General features: G+C 49.6%; 1 protein-coding gene across 2 annotated transcripts in view; it reads left to right on the top strand.

The window, feature by feature from the left end:
- Positions 1-13,298, top strand: part of SAMD10 (sterile alpha motif domain containing 10) — a 46,862-nt gene extending 33,564 nt beyond the window's left edge. The window contains exons 4-6 of one of the 2 annotated variants that reach the window (XR_012154632.1): positions 3,588-3,728; positions 4,227-4,391; positions 4,849-13,298. Coding sequence is in view for 1 of the 2 variants with exons in the window: in XM_073308983.1 (XP_073165084.1) it covers positions 3,588-3,728; positions 4,849-4,871 (164 nt within the window). In the remaining variant the exon portion in view is untranslated. The remainder of the gene's footprint in view (positions 1-3,587; positions 3,729-4,226; positions 4,392-4,848) is intronic. The other variant, XM_073308983.1, reaches the window with a different exon arrangement.
- Positions 13,299-22,440: the final 9,142 nt, after the last annotated feature.

Raw genomic sequence — 22,440 nt, 5'->3', positions numbered from 1 at the left:
CATAAGCTGTTCTTGCAAGAACGTTGACCCAAACTATCGACTATGATAATATCAGCTGGATAAAAATCTTAACAAATTGTTTTTTGCAAACAATTTCAAAATGTCTAAGTTGTTTCTGTTTTGCAGCATTCAAAACAGACCTATTTTTTTCATTGTCTGGGATTTTTAAAATGTATTTTGTTTTGTTTTTGCAAAACATTTTAATCTATTTTCATCAAAACCAGTTTTCAATACATAAAAATATTTGGATAATGCTTTTGATAAAGTGTTGTGAAAAAATTTGCAAAAGAAGACAAGCTTAAAAAAGTCACCAGCTTTTTGTGAATTTCTTTGTTTTCTAAAAAGGGCCATTTTTTGTTTTAAGAAAAATAAATGAAGCCAGCTCTGCTGATATCCTGATATTTTGCCCATCTCGGAAGACGTAAATCTAGTGAGATCAGCAGTTGTAGTAACACTTCCACCATCTTCAGCCAAAATCTCATCAGCGACTGTTCTCGCAAGATTTTGCTACATCCAAACAGAAACCAGAAAATACCAGAGACCTCTCCCAGTTCTGGATCCAACCTAGAACCAAAGCCCTAGGCAGTGGGTTAATATGTGAGGATCCACCCACTTCTCCCTCAAACTCTCAAAGGCTTCAGATCTGAGATTCTGCTACTGTCCTATGTCCCACACACACATACTATAGACAAAGTTCTGCCCTGGAATGCGTACACATGAATCCCTTTCATTTCAATGGATGGCTAAATTAGCATTACCAAAGGAGGACTCTAATCAGCTGATGAAGGTTGTAGCCAAGCTGTCACTGGGAATAACCACAAAGGCCAGGGCTCATTAGTTTGTTACAGAAAGGTAGTCAACACCAGCTCTTTCCCTGCTCCAGAAATAACAACAAAGCAAAGCAATAACCTAGTTCAAGAAGTTTCATTATAGTAAATACCTGCCGTTCTCAAGCGGTTAAAGGGTCTTTGATCTTCAGCCTCATATTGCACAATCTACCCACATTATGCAGGTATTGGTAACACTGCACATCTGGCCAGGTGTTATTGCTTACATATGTATTTAATATCGAGGTACCTGATAAGGTCACATAAATTACACTTTTTTCAGGTGTTAGACTGCAGCAGGGTATCCTAAAATAGTAAATCAGGGGCTGTTTGATCTGAAGAACAAAGGGATGTTTGTAGAAGAACATCAAGAAAGACAGTAAGCGAAGCTGCAGAATTAATATTTTAAAGTTTTCAATTAGCCAGCTGGGTGTTGGTAGTCAAAGTAGTGTCCGCTCCACGGGTGTGTCTCTCTGAGAGGACACCCAGAAAATGAATCAAGTCCCCACAAAGCAAACATAATTGACTCAGTCCCGGCCTCTTTTTTCTCCCTCTCTACCTCACACAGAACCACTAGTCTGCAGCCTGCTTTGTGAGGCAGAGATGGATAATACCATGCTTTGCCAGGAGAAGGCAGCGGGGAAGGGAGCGAGTGAGATGGGAAGCTGTATGCCTTTGTCTCATGCCCTAGAGGAATGATACGGCTCTAATGTAACAGCTCACCCAAGTCCTTGCATCGGAAATAAAGGAAGAATTAGCAAATGTACTCTGGGAGGCAGGGACAAAAGCTGGCTGTAAAACCCCTCTTCTGATAGCCCCTGGACTGGAGGAGAATGGCTGTGACTAAAAGCGCTGATGAGAACGTTAATGTGTTCTGATGGGTACTTCTAATTTAACTCCTCACATTGCCAGTATACCAGAGAAGAGCGGAGCCGGGGCATTCCAAACAATATGTCCTAATGCAGGAGATGGAGCTGACAAATAGAAAGCTCCTGCCTTTAGGGATTACGTGATCTGAGGGGCAAGCCCTTGACCCAAACTTTAAGATTAGGGCTCCCACCATGCCACTGTCTGACAACTGAGAGTTGTCCTTTTCAGGAATGCCAGAGGATGGTGAAGGGTGCCCAGTGACTGTTAGGTTCTGTTTGATTTAGCCCAGCCCTTAACAAGCAGGGTGAGTGACTAGATCTTTTGCTGAGACAGAAGATGGTCCTAGCCTTGTGTGAGTACTCGCACAGCCCTTGCAGCTGTGTCGTGGGAGAGCCCCGCGGGTTACCCTCTAGGGCAGGCTCACTGAACCCACAAATGGAATGTTTACACTGAGTGGCAATACACACTGGCAGTTGTGCATTCAACAGTAAACCCCCTGCTGGGAACAAGCGTGCCAGCATGGCTTTATTTGCAGAAAAACACCTCCCCCCGTTCCTGATTTTACTTTCCATGACCACCTGGAATAGGCCCTAGGTACAGCCCAGGCTCCTGTACTCCTTGCACGAGGCTCTGAGCAATAGAGCACTTACTGCCGGCCACAGAAGTCATTTTGACAGAGACATAAATCTTGTCAGTGCCGGACTGAGACTCTCCCCATGAAGGGAGCTGGGGAGAGTCATCAATATACAATTCAATTTCCGAACAGTCTTACTGGAGGTGCATTACGATTCAGCCTAAGAACATGATAAGGCAGCAGCTAACACTACATGTGTGCATCTCTGGTATAATTCTTTTGTATTGTAGGGTTGCTGCTGAGGCTGTTGCGTAGCTGTGTTAGGTGATCACTGCTGGAGGGGGCTGCATTTGTCACCATTTCTTCCCCTCCGCCCTTCTTGCCTTTCTGATTAACGGAATTCAGGTTCTTATTTGTTCTGCATTTGGGGGATGAATTTTCAACATGCCCCTCCCCATTAGCAGATACAAATGCCAAGTTATATGTGTGGATGTTTGATGTTTTCAGCTTGATCATGTGGCCGTTACTCATGGGGCACTTTTGAAGCCTGTTTGGGTACCTGGCCTCACTGTGCTAGGACTCTTCCTGATGGCTGCCTGTTGGAAGCATGCACCTTTTGACCCAAGTGGTTAGCCAAAAATTCAAGGTCTTGTGGGCTGTTCCAGTTAGGAGGAGAAATTGGTGATGGAATCAGGTGATTCTCTGATGCAGTCCTGTTGATTTGCATAGAATGTACAAAGTCCTGTTTCCCTAAACCAGCAGGAATCAAATAACAAGAGATGGCGTCTTTGTTCTGAGCCCCTTTTCCAGCCACCGCTTAGCCCAAAAGCTCTCTCTTAGCTTTTCTCAGGGCCACGTTGCTAGTGCTTTTTCTGACAGCGTCCTTGGCTTTCTGCTGCTTCTCACCCTGCTTCTCTGGTCTACTTCCTGTGTCTCTGAGACACCCAGACACCCACAGCTCCACCAATCAATGCCCCAGCCCCTGTGTTTGCCATGACAGTTCCCAGGGAAACCCCTTGGGCCTCAGACTTCAATTTTTACTCAAGCCTTGCCAAATGCCTGTTTTTGGTGGTGGCTCCTATTGTTTCAGCTATCTGGTTATAGGAAGGAGTTTAGTGGCTTTTTTACATCCATCCTGGCAGCTGCTACACCCACCAACTCCAACAGTGGTTAACCCAGCGCCTGCCTATGGAATCTGGCCGGTGTTCCCAGCGCCTGGCTTTCCTAAGCACTCACCATTTCACCGCTGATGCGAGTCAGAGCTATCTTGCTCCGTCATTCTGAATGAGCGCTGTCTCTTCGCTTGCATTCGGCAGGTCGGGCACTGTTGCGGCTGAACGCAGAGAAGCTGCAGCGTATGGGCATTATTCACGAGTCTCAGCGGCAGGAGGTCCTCCAGCAAGTCCTGCAACTCCAGGTGCGGGAGGAGGTCCGGAACCTACAGCTGCTCAGCCAAGGTACTTGGGAGGGCGAGGAGGGGCTGTGAAGCAGCAGCCATGAATCCTTTGGTGACTGCAGTGGTACGTGCCTTGCTCTGCCGTCATTGGGTAAATGCCAACATTCTTGGGGCCTGAAAGGGGAAAAGGGTCAGATGGCTTGGGCTAGGTAATGGATTGTGGCATGTTTCGTCTGTAGGTCACCAGTTCGAATCCAGCCCGGGTCGGCTCTGACTGACAGTTGTTGTGGCCAATGGCTATGTGGTGGCCTGCATGCAATCGGTTTGATGATGTCAGTTCCCTGGGGATAGGTGACCTCCTCCCAAAAGCAACCCCCATTAAGTACTACCTAGGATCCCAGGCATGAGAACCATTCTTCTGCCCTTGGCATCGTCACTACAGAACAGGGCTCAGCTACACTGTGGAGCTTCTGCTTTCTTGGAGATTAGCAGAAAGCATCAGTCAGCTCCTTCCGCTGACACAGGCAATGCCATTGTTCCTTTTGCAACACTGTCTTAGACCCAAGCCACAGCCGGGGACCCTCCATGGTGCCTTAGCCTGCTCTCCCAGGATTTCTCAAGGCTCAAGCCCAAAATGAGGACTGCAAGGGAATAGAGGAGGAAACTTGGAACAATACAGGACTGAATTCTCTGACGCTGCTTCCTTTAGGGCCATATTCCCGACGTAAGTCATAGCAAAGCTGAGTCTAAGCCAAGGGCCCCTTCCATTAGTAGTGAGGGACAGCTGGCTCTCTGGGGTGCAGCACAGCATTTGTGATAGCTGTAAAGAGGCAGCGAAGTTCTCTGTGCTTTGCAGTGGGCACGGTCTCTAAGGCCTGGTCTGCACTCAAAAATTAGGTCAGCCCAGCAACATCGCTCAGGGGTGTGAAAAATCATAGTTAAGCCGACCTAGCCCATGGTGTAGATGGGGTAGAAGAATTCTTCCGTTGATCTAGCTACTGCCTCTGAGGGGGTGGATTACCTACTCCGATGGGCTCTTGGCATAGGTGGTGTTTACACAGGAGCACGATAGTGGTGCTGCTGTAGCCATTCCGCAGTAGAGTTTCAGGTGTAGACAAGCCCTAAGCTATTGCACTGCAGGCTTGGCGTTCATCCTCTTCTCTCTTTCCTCCTTATTCCAGCTTCTTTTGGAAACGTCTCCTAGCCGAGCCGTCTGTTCGGCAGATTGTTCCAACACTGTGAACCGAGCACCTCTGGGATGGACTGTGGACCACAGATATGAAAACCTGAATCGCATGCTTGGAATATAAAGAGACAGTTTCCAAACTGCTCATGGGTCTTCTCTCCCTCCCTTCTCTCTCTCTCTCTCTCTCTCGGTCTCTCTTTTATTAATATTTTCCTGTGCAGAGTTCAGACATTTTCTCCAGCAGACATGGCTGACAATTAGAGGCAAACTAGGAAAATGGTCACCAGGACATGTGACATGCTCCCCTCTGGGATCCAGTCAATCACAGGGGGAAAGACCTCAAGATGAATGTGGTAGCTGGAGACAGTTCATTTTAAGGTCATTCTTAGGACTAATGACATGGTCATTCTTGGGACTAATCAAAACCATGCACCGTGAAACCACATGTGCCCCAATGACATGCTTTAACCAGGAGGGCCTCTGGGCCCAGCGGAGGCTGCAGATGTCCCCAGACTCTGCTAGTGTCAATGCCTCAGAGCTTACTGGGGAAGCTTTAGTTCTCTCTTCAGACTGGGCTGTCTTCCAGTGTCCTAGGAGATAACGTTAGCAGCAGCAAATAAGATGACTGGACAAGCCAGAAAAACTAACGGCAGAGCCAAACCCCCGGAGATTGGCTTCGCTTTGTGAATTAAAGAGCTGAGTCACTGAAGCCAGAACGCTTACCCATAAAAGAGAACATGCAGGATCCACACACTCGATAAGGTCACTGTGACCTCTGAGAAGCAGCACCAAGAAACATTCATTGGGCTGGCCTTGTCCTCATTTATGGGAATATGGAGGAACCCTGATTAGTTGGTCTGCTTTGGCTCCACCCACCTCTGTGACTGGTTTCTGCACTGCCGATGCAGTCAGAGCCGAGGGAGAACAGGCAGTCCTCTTTGTAAAGCTCAGAAATGTTGGCTGAGGGAAACTATGCCGTGGCCAAAGGCCTTGCCTGACTGTCAGCCTACAAAACGGCAAGCTCCTAACAGTTCATGAAGCTCACACTGGCTGTATTTATAATGCGGTGGAGCCTCCGGGGTAGTTTGGTGCAACAGGATGTGGTGGCAGGACTGGGCAGGAGACTGGCTTAAGGGCTGAGAATCAAGAGTTCTTTGATGCAATATTCCATTGCTTTTGTGTCCTCTCATACCCTTCATCTAGAGAACTCCTTATAAAACCTCCATGTTTGTTTATATTTTTTTCCCCTGGTTCATTTGCATTTCGAGCTTTCACCCAGGGTTCTGTTCTGAATTCTGATTCTCCACCGCACACAATAATCCAGGTCTGAAGCCTGAACTGCTAACCAGGAGCATCCTGGCATTGCTGCTGCTTGCCCTGGCTCATGAAATGCAGGCGCCTTTCTGGCCTCCGTGACATGATTAGTACCAGCAGCACTCCTTTACCATCACATCTGGCCCCCTCCTTGCACACCCCACCCTGGTAAGGCAGGCATTGCTTCTGCAACAGTTGGCTGATATATCACATTTCACAAACTAGCAGGCAGGTAAGAAACTGTGAAACAAACCCTGGAATTTTCATCTGTGGGGTGTCTCTCTGGTATGTCTCAGACTTTCCATTCTTTTGTAACTTTCGGTGAATAGGGCAAACCTATGCACCCAGAAAGCAGTCAGAAGTGTCATCAGTCCTAAGTATCTGGGCCCAGGGCTTCTCCACCCACATTTGCTGTACACCCTCAAATTTCTCAGGCCAGAAACAAAAACCAAACAAGGCTCGTCTTATCTGCCCATTGTCTTATCTAGAGCTGGGCAAACTATTTGCAGTGAAAAATTTATCCTATGAATCTAGCTGTTTTTTCGGTTAACAAAGGAATAGGCTTTGCTTTTTTGTATGGATTTGCCCATTATTTGATATTACTCAGCAGGTGATTTTGTAAACATTTCAGGTTACGCAGAGCAAGAACCAATAGTTGGAAGCAGAAGGTAGATAAAATTAAAACTGGAAACAAAATGAAAAATGTTAATAGCAAGGGTAATTGACTTCTGAAATGGCTTACCAAGGGCTGTGGTAAGTTCTCTGTCTTTTGAAGTATTTAAATCAGAATTGGATGCCTTTCTAAACAAGATGCTCTAGTTTAACCACAAGTTATTAAACTAGATGGGTGAAATATTGTGGTCTGTGTTATGCAAGAGGGCAGACTGGATGACTGTAGTATAATAGCCTCTTCTGGTCTTCAAACATATGAATCAGTCAGAAACAATTACTTTGAGTATTCACATAGCAATATCTGTGTGATTGGTCACTTAAGTCACATGGTATTCTTGCTGCATCCTGATTGGATGACTCATGAGCAGGTATCCTAGTTTTTGGTGATTGAAAAACAAAACAAAATTCTCTGATGAAAAAAACCATAAAAATCCACATTTTTCTGCGATTAAAATGAAAAGTTGAACTTTAGTTTCCCTAGCCACAATATATAGAGCTATCAGTTAAACACAATATTTTATTGATATATTTACAATTTTTAAGCCGACAGGGCCGGGCCCTGCCCATTCTCCTGATTATCTGAATTTTTGATTATCCGGTCTGGCTCCTGTTCCAATTAGATGAGATAATAGGGGTTCCACTGTTTATGTTTTTATTTGTTCACAAAATATAAAAACTAAAGATTCTCTGTAAAAATGCAAATTCCACATTTTTCCATGGCAGATGGTTTTCTAGGATCCCTGCTCATGCGTAGCTTTCAAGCTGGTTGCGTGAACTCTCCTGATCCAAATGCTACGGAAAGTACTCCTTCATAGGCGTATCCACAATTACTCTTTCCATGAACATCCTTGGGAATGAAATAGGCTTGCACACATCATCCCACAAAGGGCTAAAATAAGGTGTGAGTACCTTCAAAGGAAATTTGTGGGATTTATACCTAGATAACGCTTATGCCTCATTCACCCAGCTCTGGCCCTGTCTCTGTGCAAAGCAAACAGACTTGCACTTGAGCCCTGTTGACTCAATGCAATCAGAGTTTGCTAAGAGGCTATTTTTTCTTTTAAACAGCCCAGCACAAAATACTCAGAACGTCTGCAGCTTAAAAATAGACTGGACCAGCCTGTTGACTCTGTAGTGATGCAGAGGGCACCTGTATAGATGACATCCAGAAAAGCAGCACACTTCAGAAGTGTCACGCGGGGGGAGATGCAGACGGGAGGGACTTACAACTGTCTCAGAGTGCCCCACGTGATGGGCAGGGGTGGCTGTGGGCATCTCAAAAGAAAGACTTGTCCTTTTAATTTTTGACTGTTTAAAATCCAAAACAATTCCACAGAAATGCTACAGAAAGGAGAATCAAGGAGCCTGTAATCTTTGCCCCTGTGGGAGTGTGGGGTTTATGTTTGCTCATAGTTTAACAGTTCAGTACAGCTAACAACACATGGGAAATGAAAGGCCGCCAACTTGAGTGGAAGCTGCATTTCCAAAGTTAATGTGTTGTGGTAAGCAGAGTAGGAGAACCCAGTGCTGCACCCACTGATTAACACATCCAACAGTGCGGGCTGCTAGTTGGCAGGGAGCTGGCACGGACATGATCCCCTGAGTGTCACTAAAGAGGAGAATGTGATGCATTGAAAACTGTGTTAAAATTATAAACAATCACTCTAAATTCTGAGGGGGCTTCTTGGTCTTGCTTGCAGGCTAGGGGGCTCTGTAGGGAAGCGTGTGATCTGGATCTTCACTCTTCAGAGTCAGTCTGCAAAGAGCCAGGCTAAAGCAAGATGGGTTGAGTTGTGCCTTGCCATAGGGAGCAGCCTGCTTTGTCTCTTTCTGTTTTTGGTTCTTAGAATATCATAGAATATCAGGGTTGGAAGGGACCTCAGGAGGTCATCTAGTCCAATCCTCTGCTCAAAGCAGAACCAATCCCATAAGAACATAAGAATGGCCTTACTGGGTCAGACCAAAGGTCCATCCAGCCCAGTATCCTGTCTGCTGACAGTGGCCAATGCCAGGTGCCCCAGAGGGAGTGAACCTAACAGGTAATGATCAAGTGATCTCTCTCCTGCCATCCTTCTCCACTCTCTGACAAACAGAGGCTAGGGACACCATTCCTTACCCATCCTGACTAATAGCCATTAATGGACTTAACCTCCATGAATCCCCATCTAAATTATCCCAGCCAGGGCTTTGTCAAGCCTGATCTTAAAAACCTCTAAGGAAGGAGATTCCACCACCTCCCTAGGTAACCCATTCCAGTGCTTCACCACCCTCCTAGTGAAAAAGTTTTTCCTAATATCCACCCTAAACATCCCCCACTGCAACTTGAGACCATTACTCTTGTGTGTTAGGTTCTGAATAAAGTAGTGTTCCAGCAAGAGTATATTATGTTTTTAATCTAATTTCTCTCTGTGTATGTTATGAACATAACAGAGACCATTTAAGTGTCACTGGAAGGGAGCTGGAGATTCTCATGTGTAAGGAATTGGAAAAATTAAACTAGGTTTTGATGTTTTAGCCCAATATGGTGCCTACACCGCAGAGGTGCACCCTGCAAGCCATCACAGCACTGCAGCTGGCAATATCAAGGGTATCACAGAGGTGCAGCTAGCAGCTGAGAATGTGTGCAAATACCCAACACCCATCTGCCACTCCTGCACTCTCCCCAGAGCAGAAAGATCATTGCAGACTATAGCATTGCAACAGCTGGGCAAATACTGCAATTTTAATTTCCGCTTGTTAAAATGTTTAAATGAATTTGCTTTGGCTGCATGTGCCCCTTTTGTGTCTGCTCCCCGTGGATAGTCTAGCAAATGAGTTTACTGGCAGGAATGTTTGGGAATTTCAGCAAATGTTGTTGATTATTCAGAGATCATGAGTTTCAGACTCCTATTTACACCAGAAACTTGACCTTTCATTTATCCAGTCAGGGACCAGAAACATACCATGTGACCTGTGCCCAATCAAAACCACTCGATCACTAGTACTCTCTGTTAACTGCTCAGGGGGCGCTAGAGACAAAGAATTATTAGTGGAAATTCAGTGACTAATTCTGATTAACAAATAAGCTTGGGAAAATCACAATCTGTTTGTGGACAATTTGCAATGAGAAAAAGATGTGGAATTAATTATTTGTTATGAATTATTTGCCCAGTCCTAGTAACGACTGTGATCACTTACAGAGCTAGTGTTTTGCACTCACTGAAGTCAATGATAAAGCTCCCATTGACTCACTCTGGTTTCTCTTCAGATCGTATAAATCTTTAGAGGTGCAGTATCAGGGCCTGTGAACATGGAGGTCTAGCAGTGTGGTGTTAAAATACCATATGAAGTTGTCCCCAGTCAATGATGATGACACTCCGTGAAGCTATATGGCCCATCAAAGTTGGCCAAGAGAGCTGTCTTATTTGCTAAAGTAATAGCAACAGCTCACAGAAATCAAAAGAGTCGAACAGCCTTTGAAGTCCCCATTACTCCATACCTACTAGCCATCGGTCAGAAAGGGGACTAACCCAGTGATGGGTCCGGTAGGAGTGAGGCACATTAATGTCCCCAAAATCCCAGCCAATTTTCAGTTTTACATCTATGTGCCATAGAATCCACCTTTTCCCCCCTGCGTCTGGGGGAAAATCCATTCCTCACAATGCAATGAAGCCATGAAAAGTGGACTGCTTTGTATGCTCATAGTCATTCTATGAATGTTCACCAAACCTCTTGCAATGTGCAGCAAGGAGCAATCCAGTGTTGGCCAACAGATGGATTAGACGATCCGACAGCTCCTTTACAACCTCTAATTTCTGTGACGCTCTGCAGGGCTGTTAAAGAGGAACGCCAGTCAAAGGGCCTGATTCTCTTCTCACACTGGTGTAAATCAGGAATAGCTCCATTGCAGCCCAATGGAAAGTGCTCAGATACTATGGTGATGGGCAGCAATATAAAACCTTCAGATAAGTTCCATGAGAGGAAAATTGGGCCCTGTCCCTACCCTACTGAACAGGTGAGCTCCCTCCAAAAAGACATGTAAGATCTCCAAGCCCTGCATCTTCCCTGAGGCCTTCAGCATATGAACAGTCAGATCTGTCTGTGCTTCTGCGTCTCTTTGCGTCAGTCACGGCACTGCTGCCCTGCGCAAGGCCAAGCGGAGGATGAAGGGTCTCGTGGAGGGAAAGGGCTTGGAAGCTGTAAGCTCTTTGGGGATATTGTCCATGCAATTTTAATCAAAACGTAGTATTTTTATGTTAATTTGTTAATTCTGTTCTACTCTTGGCTAACCCCAGCTCAAGTACATTGGCCGGCCTGCCTGGCAGGAAATGGACTGAGGCTTGGGACTTGGGATTTTGACAGGAACTCATGTGTGTGTGTGGGTGGGGAGAGGGCTGCAGGGGTTGATTAGGATCAAGAAGGGAAGCTGTGTGGGGCCGGGATGTGTGTCTCTAGTCGGAAGTATTGCAGGCCCCAGGCTCTTATTAATAATGCACAGAGCAGGATGGCTGGAGCTTCTTGCAGGTCCCAGGCTGATTTGCTTCAATTGCCTGGTTTACTTAGTCATATTAATATTAGCAGCTTCAACAGAATCTTTGTGGGGGGCTCGGCCCCCTCTCGGCCCCCCACAGCCACCTGCCGCTGTCTCAGGTCATCCTTGGGGGACGGCAGCCCCCCCCCGGAGCAGCCGATGACTGCCATGGCTTAGAGATCCAGTACAGGGCATTTTGGTCTCCGCAGTGGACTCCGTACCCCTGCAGCTCAGGACGGAAAATCTGAGCATGGAAGCTGGGTGCCACTGCTGAGTCACAGCGCCCAAGCATTCAAAGCCCAGAACGGGGAACCGGGCTCCAGCAAGGACTCGAGGTGCTGGGGGTGCTCAGTGACCATAGTAAGGGCTCTTCTGGGTCAGCTGGCTGAGAGCCCACATTCGTGGTGTCAGCTGAGATCTAGCAATGCTCCTCAGCACAGTGCAGGTAAAATGGCCAATGAGCTGTTGGGCCAGAGGGGCTCCCCAGCTGCATGCATGGCCGGTCTCCTCTGCAGGCAGGTCTCTCTCTCCCTGCCTGTATGGAAGAGATGGAGTGACCCTTCTGGAGCACTATAACCCCTCCCTTGCATGCCCCTCTTGAACCCCCGTCTGCCGGAGTTGGGGGATGGGAGCCAGGACTCCTGGGTTCTATTCCTGAGGCTGCCACCAGCTCGCTGTGTGGCTGTGAGCCAGTCCCATTAACTTCTCTGCACCCTTTTGTCCAGATGGGCACTGGAGGGGTGCGTGGTGCTACTTTGGGGGTTTAGGAGAGGTGTGCCCCATGCAGAGCATTGGTGATGGGGTATGATCATGTTCGGTACTAAGCGAAAACCAGAAATTTCAACATACTGTACCAACAACTGCTCCAAATGTTGGGCCCAGTCCTGCCCTCCGTGTGCAGCTCCATTAACTGCACGAGGCGCGTGCATGGCTGGCTGAGAACCCATCTGGCTCAGGGGTCTTACAGTGCTGCCAACCATTGCAGTTTTATCACAAGTATCATGATAGGTTGTGGGCAGGGATGGTGTCCCTAGCCTCAGTTTGCCAGAAGCTGGGAATGGGCAACAGGGGATGGATCACTTGATGATGACCTGTTCTGTTCATTCCCTCTGGGGCACCTGGCATTGGCCACTGTCAGAAGACAAGATCCTGTGCTAAATGGACCTTTGGTCTGACCCACTATGGCCGTTCTTATGCATTTATTTAAGTCCCTGCTCCTAGAGGCAAGTGGCGGTGTGAGAATTCCCCTGAGTTTCTAGCCTTCAGGGTTGCCTTGAAAATGTTGAAAAGATGACCGGAGTGTCCCCTAAAGGTTAAAAAAGCAGAAGGCAAATAGAAAGATCCCAAATTTATGATTTAAACAAAATCTCATGACTTTTAAGTTGATCTCATGATGTTAGAGGGGGACAGGTTCATGGGTGTTAATGTCTGAGTTTGGCAAGGCTGGTATTAGTCGTTCTGTTTCCATCCATCTGAAACCTCTCCTCTCCCCTCCAACTCCGTGGGAGAATCCAAGAGCTCAGCTCCCAAGCCCTGCAGATCACTCCATCTGCATGGGGGCCTGGTGCCATCCCACCTGCTCTGGGGACCCCTACGGGTTTTCCCCCGGCTCCCGGGTGGCCCTTCGTCACTGGAGCTGAGCCCCTGTGTCAGGCAGCCCAGGGAACCCCTTGGGGTTGGGTGCACAGACCAAGCTGTGCCGCTCAGGCCCAACTATTCGACATTGGTGAGGCCTCATCTGGAGTACTGTGTCCAGTTTTGGGCCCCACACTTCAAGAAGGATGTGGATAAATTGGAGAGAGTCCAGCGAAGGGCAACAAAAATGATTAGGGGACTGGAACACATGAGTTATGAGGAGAGGCTGAGGGAGCTGGGATTGTTTAGCCTGCAGAAGAGAAGAATGAGGGGGGATTTGATAGCTGCTTTCAACTACCTGAAAGGGGGTTCCAAAGAGGATGGCTCTAGACTGTTCTCAATGGTAGCAGATGACAGAACGAGGAGTAATGGTCTCAAGTTGCAGTGGGGGAGGTTTAGATTGGATATTAGGAAAAACTTTTTCACTAAGAGGGTGGTGAAACACTGGAATGCGTTACCTAGGGAGGTGGTAGAATCTCCTTCCTTAGAGGTTTTTAAGGTCAGGCTTGAGAAAGCCCTGGCTGGGATGATTTAACTGGGAATTGGTCCTGCTTTGAGCAGGGGGTTGGACTAGATGACCTTCTGGGGTCCCTTCCAACCCTGATATTCTATGATTCTATGATTCTATGATTCTAACTCTAGCATTCTGCTTTAGGGTGGGAGGAGGCAAGACCCTGCCCAAGTCTAATCCCCTAATCGCTAATGGCTGGACCATGGGTGCACGCGGCGGAGAGACTAGGGTGTTCCAGGCTGCAGGGATCTTTTCTCCAGGTGGATCTGGCTCTCCCCAGCTACCACCCTTTTATGCTCTTACCCACATTGTCCTCAAGGCCTGGCACATAACCACACGCTGTCCAAATAAGACAGGGTCCTTCCAGGGTATGTCTGCACCGCAGACATCTCTGGAACCAGCGCTTGTGGACTCAGTGTTTCCAAGCCCGTGCTTGAGCATCCTCACTGCATGGTAAACTTGGGCTTACAATTGCTGGACCTGCGGGTCACAGCCGTGCCTATGCATCCGTACGGCGCTACGCAGACCTCGGACTCAGGTCTTGGGCTTGTGCTGCGTCCACACTGCAAAATGATTGGACCTGGACGTGAGTCACGATGGGATTCAAGCTCTGACCCACCCCCTGAGCAGGGTGGTAGGCTCCGGGTCCTGGGTTCTTGCTGACCCAAGTCGGACCCAGGGGGCCTGGGCCTGGCCCTGGGTCACAGCCCAGGTTTCGTGTGCAGTGTAGACATACGGTTCCTTCATGCTTCCCAGCCCCTCACTCTTCTGCAGAGGCCACTAAGCGCATCCCTCTCAGAAAGGGGTTCGGCAGAGCTCCCAGCCCCAGCACCCAGTGACTGGATGGTACGCTGGGCTTGCTCACCTCCCGGTGACGTGCAGCGCCCTGGGAACACCAGCCTGGCTAGCCAGCCATGAAGAAATGCTTCTAATGAGCTCTCCGGCAATCCTTGTACAGCAGCTTCGTCTTCCACAATAACTATCCATTTCAAGCGTCCACAGTGGTTTCCCTTCTCCCCTAAATCTCCCTAGGATTCCATATCAGCAATAGGGCAGCTTAAGAGAGGACAGCAGAGCCCCCTGGGAGGCTAGCCACCTTCATTAATCGGCCTTGTCGCGCATGCCACCAAGAAGGGGGATTAGATCTGCACAGGGGGCTCTCCCAGGCACCCAGATCCTGTTACGCTCGCCAACAGCTTTGCTACATGCTTTTCTGGCGTGGGCCAGTTTGGTTCTTCCAACGTGGTGTTTTAATGAGGACACCGGTTTTGCAAGAGTCACTGAGTCCTGCAGGACTTTTGAAGGAAAGCTGTGTCCTTTGGTGTGATTGGCCAGCAAAAGGCTTTTACCCAAGTCTAACCGCATTTTCCTCTTCGTCATCAGTGTCTGGTCTATCAGGAGGAAGAGGCAGAAGTCAAGGAGTCAACGGCACTGGCAGCAAAGGGCCAAAACCCCAGTGCTTCTGCAGTAAGTTGTGCCTATTGTGGCACCTCCCAGCCTGCTATGGTATTTCAAACTCGACAAGGGAACTAACTGCCCATCCCTGCGCCCATGGAAGTCACTGGGGAGTTCTGCCATTGACTTCCAAGGGAGATGGGGCATATCCTAAAAGAATAAAAGTTACGGGGAGACCTCTTGGGCTTTCCTATTTGAATGCCATTTCCCACTCTGTAAGTGAATGGAGGAGGCCTCCTGCTGCAGTTTGAGTCCAACATCACAGGGACAAGAGAGGTTCACACTGAGAGAGCCAGATGTAGGGAGTGCATCTCTCATGTGACCTTTGTCCTGCCGCATGGCCCTACTCTTGCTGTCTCCTAAGCAATGCTGCACGTGATGTAATGGCAATCATGGTCTTGGCTGAATGTACTTAAGAGAATGTGATGAGAAGCAAGGTGTCTGCGAGTTTTCTCTCTTGCTTTGTGGTACCCAATCCTTTTCCTGGGCTTTGAATGTTGTGTGTAGGGTTTGTTAATTTGGTTTTGGTTTCAGCAGGGTGTTGGATTAAGAGATGGACAATAGCTGGAATGCTTCTTTTTATACCTGACACAGAGATCAGGAATAAAAACTGGTTCTTACATTGAACAGCTTTGGTTTGGTTAATTGCTTTGCCAGATGGTGCTTCGATCTCAGAGGCCAAATTCTGCTCTCAGTTCCTCCAGGGTGACTCCAGTGATTTCTGTGTTACTCTGCTGTCACCAAGAGGCGTTTATCATCCTTCAGCTTGGAGTCGAAGGTCTGATGCTGCTCTGGAGGCAACTCAAGGCTCAGATCAAACACTGCTCTGCCAATGCGGGGAAATTTGGATGCTGGTCCAAACCAAAACACCACATCCAGGCTCCCCTCTTTCTCAAACGTTGGTTGGGTCCTGATCCCACCCCAGGGGCTCAGTTAATTTCTATTTGTGTTTGATCACCTGCAGCGGGTTGATTGGAAGAAAACCGCCAGCCTCCATTTGTAGAGAGTGGCTTTTCTGCTTAGTTGCTGGCAAAAACAATCTGCAATCTGAATTTCCTTCTCTGCTTACTTTTGACCTTTTCAGAAATGCAGCTGATATTGGCTCCTGCCACCTCTCTAGCACTCCCCAAGGCAACAAGGCTGACTGGGTTGTATTTATTTATTTATTTATTGGTATTCAGCTTCACTCTGTGCAGCCTGAAGATCTCAGCAGGACTTCTCACAGCTGCGGAAACTGAGTTTATTAACAAGCTGCTGGGCAGACACCACCTGAACAGCCCACATGTTGCTCTGAAGTGCGTCAGGACCTAGCAGTCAGCAGCCAGCAACATGCCCTTAGTCATCCCAAGAGACGTCAGTATTTCCTCACCGTGATCCTCATTTTACAGAGATGAAATTGAGGTGCCTTGGTTCATGCAGGGAGTCAGTTCCCTGTTGCCTCTCTTTCTTCCCACACTGTAATTTATAAAAACCCAATGAAGCTTTTAAACTGAAGATCAAAGCTAAATAAAAACCAAAGCACTGAAATTCTGTGGACAAATGCCCCGGCTCCATTCCCTGTCCACTGGCTTTTTCTCATTCTAAATTTAGCCTTCAGCCCCCCAGAAAGCCTCTGGCGGAGGGGGCAGTTCTTTCCTCAAAGCACAGACTCAGAGAGAGTGGGTTTCTAAGCTGCTCCAAAACAGACCGTGGCCAAGCCAGCATCTGAAAGAGAGAAGCATAAAATTGCAGCTTCAGTGTGTGGATAAAGAGCTAACAAAACAAGCTAGAGCTCTGTGAAGTTAGAAAAACACCTCTGTGCTGGGTGCAATAAGCTGCAATGGAAGGTGCGGAGAGGAAGAGTGTGAAAACTTTTCAGCTAAAGAAGTGCAGGGTGGGTGGTGGCAGCCCAGGGAGAGTTCAGAATGCAATTCCTTCTTGAGAACAGAATGGTTTTCCAGACAGAGAGCGTGAGTGATGGAGTTCATGGGGGAGATAAGTGCATAAAAGATTTCAAGTACGTAAAAGGGTGTTACAAGGAGGAGGGAGAAGAATTGTTCTTCTTAACCTCTGAGGACAGGACAAGAAGCAATGGGCTTAAATTGCAGCAAGGGAGGTTTAGGTTGGACATTAGGAAAAACTTCCTAACTGTCAGAGTGGTTAAGCACTGGAATAAATTGCCTAGAGAGATTGTGGAATCTCCATCATTGGAGATTTTTAAGAGCAGGGTAGACAAACACCTGTAAGGGATGGTCTAGATCAGGGGCAGGCAAACTTTTTGGCCTGAGGGCCACATCAGGTTTCAGAAATTGTATGGAGGGCCGGTTAGGGAGGCTGTGCCTCCCCAAACAGCCAGGCGTGGCCTGGCCCCTGCCCCCTATCTCCTCCCCCCACTTCTCGCCCCCTGACGCCCCCCCCCCCAGACTATTGCCCCATCCAACCCCCCCTGTTCCCTGACGGCCCCACCGGGACCCCTACCCCATCCACACACCCTGTCCCCTGACTGCCCCCAATCAACCCCCCTGTTCCCCGCCCTCTGACTGCTGACCCCTATCCACACTTCCACCCCCTGACCACCACCCCAAACTCCCCTGTCCTCTATTCAACGCTCCCTGCCCCCTTACCGCGCTGCCTGGAGCACTGGCGGCTGGCGGCACAGACAGGCCAGGCTGTGCAGCTGCACTGCCCAGGAGCTCGCTGCCCACAGCATTGCGTACGGTGAGCTGCGGCTGCGGGGGAGGGGGAACAGCAGGGGAGGGGCGGGGGGCTAGCCTCCTGGGCCAGGAGCTCAGGGCCGGGCAGGAGGGTCCCGCAAGCCATAGTTTGCCCACCTCTGGTCTAGATAATACTTGGTCCTGCCATGAGTGCAGGGGACTGGACGAGATGACCTCTCGAGGTCCCGTCCAGTCCTATGATTCTGTGATAACTGCCGTTCTTGGGCATGCAAGTAGATTTGCTGGACGATGGCCCGCATTCTGGAAGAGAGGCCGTCGAGGTCAATGTCGGGTGCTGTGTCTGTGCATCTGTGCATGTTTGCATGCACGCGCCTGGGCAGCAATCAGCAAAAGCAAAGCAAGCAGCTTCCTGGGCTCCTAATCTTTGGGAAAACCTGACTCCATGTGAAAGCTCCGCAACACACAGGTAGTCTTATTTCTGTGCCTGGTTGCCACGGTGATGGGCAACTTTATATCAATACCTAAAATAGATGGATTGATCAGATCTCCCTCTCCAGCAGCGGAAGCAGATAAAAGGAAGCAACTTGCCAGCAGAGCACAAACACATACATACACAGAGCAAAGGAGTGGAAGCAGGAAACAATTCATGGGCTGAGTTTTCAATCCTGCTGGTATTTAAGGAACTTTGAACATTGTAAGGCTGACTGTATACACATGGGCACACAGGTATGTATCCTCACAGTCCAGGCACCCTGAACTCCACGCAGATCCATGTTTTCCCCATGGTATTTAGCAGAAAAGTTCCCTGGGAAAACAATCACATTCCCCAACTGCAAAGTGAATTAAATATACACGTTGAATAAAGAAACAGGCCTGCTCTGTCAGGGGTCCGAGTGATTTCTGATCCCTTCCACAGCATCTCACTCATTCATTTTGAACTCTCTTGCACCCCATGTGTGCGCATGTACACCCATACCCAGCCAGCCTACTGTCATCTAGCCCCGCACCCCCCTCTGGGTATTGCAGACAGACACTGGGAGCCTGGATTTGTCTTAGACACAGTAAACTCAGACACTTCTACACAAGCACCATTTTCTAAGTCACATCACTTGAGCAATGTGACCATTATCCTTGTTTGTTTGATGGCTAACGCTACGCTTAGTGCTGTATGAGACAAAAATAAAAAGGATGTCTGCCCAAAGAGGCTACGCCAGGAAATCCAGAGCGTAAGTGACTTCAGGTTCTTTTCTTTTTGTGACCGTTACTGTTATTATGAACATGCAACTGGTGGGCGTGGCAGAAGAAATGAGTTATTAACAGGGACCTGAATAAGAAGAGGGTGGCGTTTTTGTGAACCAGGCCTGGGAGGTCATTCTCTACCTTGGGGACAACATGGAGAGGGGAATGGAAGAGGGAAGTCCAGGCTGGCATCGTTGGAAGAGCGTGGTGGGAAGGCAAATTGAAAAAAACCATACAACAGGAGGATAGCATGAGTGGATAGAATCATAAGACTATAAGGGACCTCGAGAGGTCATCTCATCCGGTCCCCTGCACTCATGGCAGGACTAAGTATCTTCACAGCTGGAGCTGTGAACATCAGTCGTGGCTCAGTATTTCCAGCAGCCTGAGGGACGTAGATCTAGGGGTTTGGGCTCATTACAGAGGTCGCTGGCCTATCAGAACACCGCTCCATTCCTGAAATGGAGTAGGGCTGCTCGGCGGGCTGGGGGCTGGGATCTTGCACTGAGAGAACAACCAAACATTCCGGCAGAGGGAATGGCCAGGGTAGCCTCATGGGGCCTTCCCACACCCACCTGGGGAGTCCCCCGGTTCTGCAGACAGAAACAGCAGTTGCGACCAGGTAGTTGTAGTGCTCGGGTCAGCCTGCACTGTTTCTGTGATCTCTTGTAACTCTGGCTCAGACTCTTACCTACCCTCCTCCCCAGGGTAACTCCGCTGTGTTTTAATGCCCTGGGTCTCCCCGTGACCGCTGCCCTGGGTTTTTGGACAGTGACATTACCGCTGTGTCTGGCCCGTCTCTCGCTGTCGGTGAGCATTGCATCATTAGCGGGAGATGCTGCGCCTTGATTTGAGAGCCCCGCCGACAGAAAGAGGAGTGACTGCATCGTTGCTGGGTTTGGCTTCAGGCCGCGCTACCAGCTAATCTCAGTCGGTTACCCTCCAAACACAACCTGGACAGGTGGCTGCTTGTTTCAAAATGATGCTTTCCCCGTGCGGCCTCTGTGCCTGTGTTGTTTCAGTTTGTGACCCTGGGACAAAGAGCCCGTGGTCAGCACCAGCCAGCCGGAAACTGGTAGGGAGCAGCAGGGAGACCAGCATGCCCTCCGCTTCACGGCACATTGAAAGCTAAGGGCCCAGCCCCACTAGGGGTCATTTGGAGACCAGCGTGTCTGTTCTATCCCGTAGGTGGCAGCAGTGCGCTTCTATTCCAGCCGTCAGCCTCCGCACCCGCTGCCCGGTGCCGCGTATTGCCCCGTGGCAAAGTAGGGTGACTAGATAGCAAGTGTGAAAACCAGGGATTGGGGGGTAATAGGGTCCTATGTAAGACAAAGCCCCTAATGTCGGGACTCACCCTATGGCAAAGGGCTAGGGGCTTTCACTTCCCCAATCAGTGAACACGGGGGGGTGTGAGGGAGTTCGTTTTATCTGCTCTTCTCTTGCCTGTAATTTCTTCCCATCCCACACCTGGCTGGGTGCTTGGTGAGCGCTGTCTGCGTGTGCAGGGGGCGGGCCAGGAGTGCGACACTGGAAGCCACGCTGGGGCGGGTAGACGCTCACCACGCCCTTAACATGTTCAGCCCTGCTGCACCTGGCGGAAAGGTCCCAGCACTGAGGATCCAGGAGGAGCGCGCGGGAGCTAGTGTCTGGGACAGGGCAACTCTTCCCTGGGGCCAGGGGAAGCCAGGCTGCCTCCAAACAAACATTGAATCCACTCTGCTGTCCAGGCAGATCGCAGCTGGATCAGCCTGGCTGGGGATGTGGGGACAGCTGGCTGGGTTGTTGTGGGTCCATGCTGGCGTATAGTGGCCTGGGTCACCCCGGGTCACTGATCCAGCCAAAAACCAGAGAGATGCAAGGTGGACCTAACATGACCCAGTCACTGCTGAGGGGCAGGCATGTGGCCTTGCAGGACACAGCACTTCCTGACAGGCAGAGAGCCTGACACCAGCCATTTCCCTGCCCTTTCTGGCCTTGATCTTCTAGCGCTGGTGCCCTCAGGGCTGGGGTCCCCCCAGTGGAAATAAATCCCAGGGGTTTATGCTGGGTCAGCTTCCAAGCTGGCAAACGGTGGCCCTGAGGGAGTGCGGGCGTAGCAGGCCCTGTAGGCTCTGCCTCCCGCCATGGCCAGCCTGCAAAGGGGCTGATACCCTTCCCCAGCTGGCCAGCTCAGGCCATTGCCCCGGGACCCGCTCTGCTGTCCGGAATTAAAACACGCTGCCCCCAGGCCCTTTGAAGGCCGTGGCCAGGTTATAAAGCTGTGTCCCAACAAGCCAGCCGATTACCGGTCCCAAGCAATGAAATGCCATTGCAGGTAAAGCACGGGCCGAGCCTCTACCTGAGCCCTCGTCGGGCTCTCTCTGCTCCTAAGGAAGAGTCTCAATACCGGCCCGCCCCAAAGGAGTAGCTGGCAGGTCCCCAGTGAGGAAATCCTGCCTCAGTGCTGGGGGCAGGCACCCCCATTAGCAGCCAGGCTCCTTCCTTTTCTGGAGAAGGTGATTGTGGTTGGAACAGCTCTGGCGCCATCTAGAGTCCCCTGGTTTCTATGGCCCCTTGCCGGCTGCTTTCAGGCGTGGATACGGTGAATGGCTCCTCTGGTCCCTCTGGCGGACCATTTTCTAGCAACTGCCGGAGGTCGGGGGCCCATCATGACCCTATAGCACTACCAGCCACCTTTGAAACTGCTGACCACGAGGTGTGGGTCAGTTGACAGCAGATGCTGGCAGGGTGCCACCCAGTGGCTTCATTCTTGGCTCTCTGGGGACCGCAATGGGTGATGCTGGGCGATTGCCTGGCCACCGCATGAGGTCGGCGCGTGGAGCCCTGCAGGGTTCTGATCTGTCCCACTCCCCATGCCCCCCAGGCACCGTGTGTGCGTGGCCATGCAGGGAGACTGCCAGGTATTCTGCCAGGCCCAACGGTATGTCTTCTCTTCGGGCACAGTCTGTGCCACCTTGCTTCTGCCCCAGTGCCTGACTGAGAAGTGGAGATGAGCCTCTGGAGGATTTGCTAGGGGCTGTGTCTGTCTGTCCTCTCTACTGAGGGTATTTGACCATCCTTGTTAAAGAAGGTCTCCAGTTAGGGCGCCTCTGTGTCCACACTTGTGGCTGGATTCCCAGGTGGAATCCGCACCCAGACATCTTTTTCTCTGTCTGTCTGGCCCAGAGCTTGTGACCTTCCCTCTCAGACGTGGATTGAAGCAGTTACTCATGGCTGTCACCTCAACATTGAAGCGCTGCTCTGCCCTGTGCCTGATGCTACTAGAGATCTTGCATCAGGACTGCTCAACCCACACCCTAGATCCTCCCAGAAAACCTCTCCCCCTCTCTTATCTCCTGAGGGGGTAACAAGTCAGCAGAGCCCTCCTAATCCTCTCCCAGTAGGGATCAATGCCTGATAACACAGTGGGCTGTTTCAGGCAAACACTGCCCACCTTGATGCCTGTTTCAAAGCTTCAGAGATACCACCATAGGGTCCTAAGGAGCAATTAGAAATATAACCCCTCACCAGCTATGGCAACTACTGTAACAGCATCATGAACTCACATTTGTAGAGACACATTTTGCCCTGTTGAATGGCAAGTATATCAGCACAGCC

This window comes from Lepidochelys kempii, chromosome 13, assembly GCF_965140265.1.
Source record: "Lepidochelys kempii isolate rLepKem1 chromosome 13, rLepKem1.hap2, whole genome shotgun sequence".
Lineage (NCBI taxonomy): Eukaryota > Metazoa > Chordata > Testudines > Cheloniidae > Lepidochelys > Lepidochelys kempii.
This window is presented reverse-complemented; position numbering and strand designations above follow the sequence as displayed.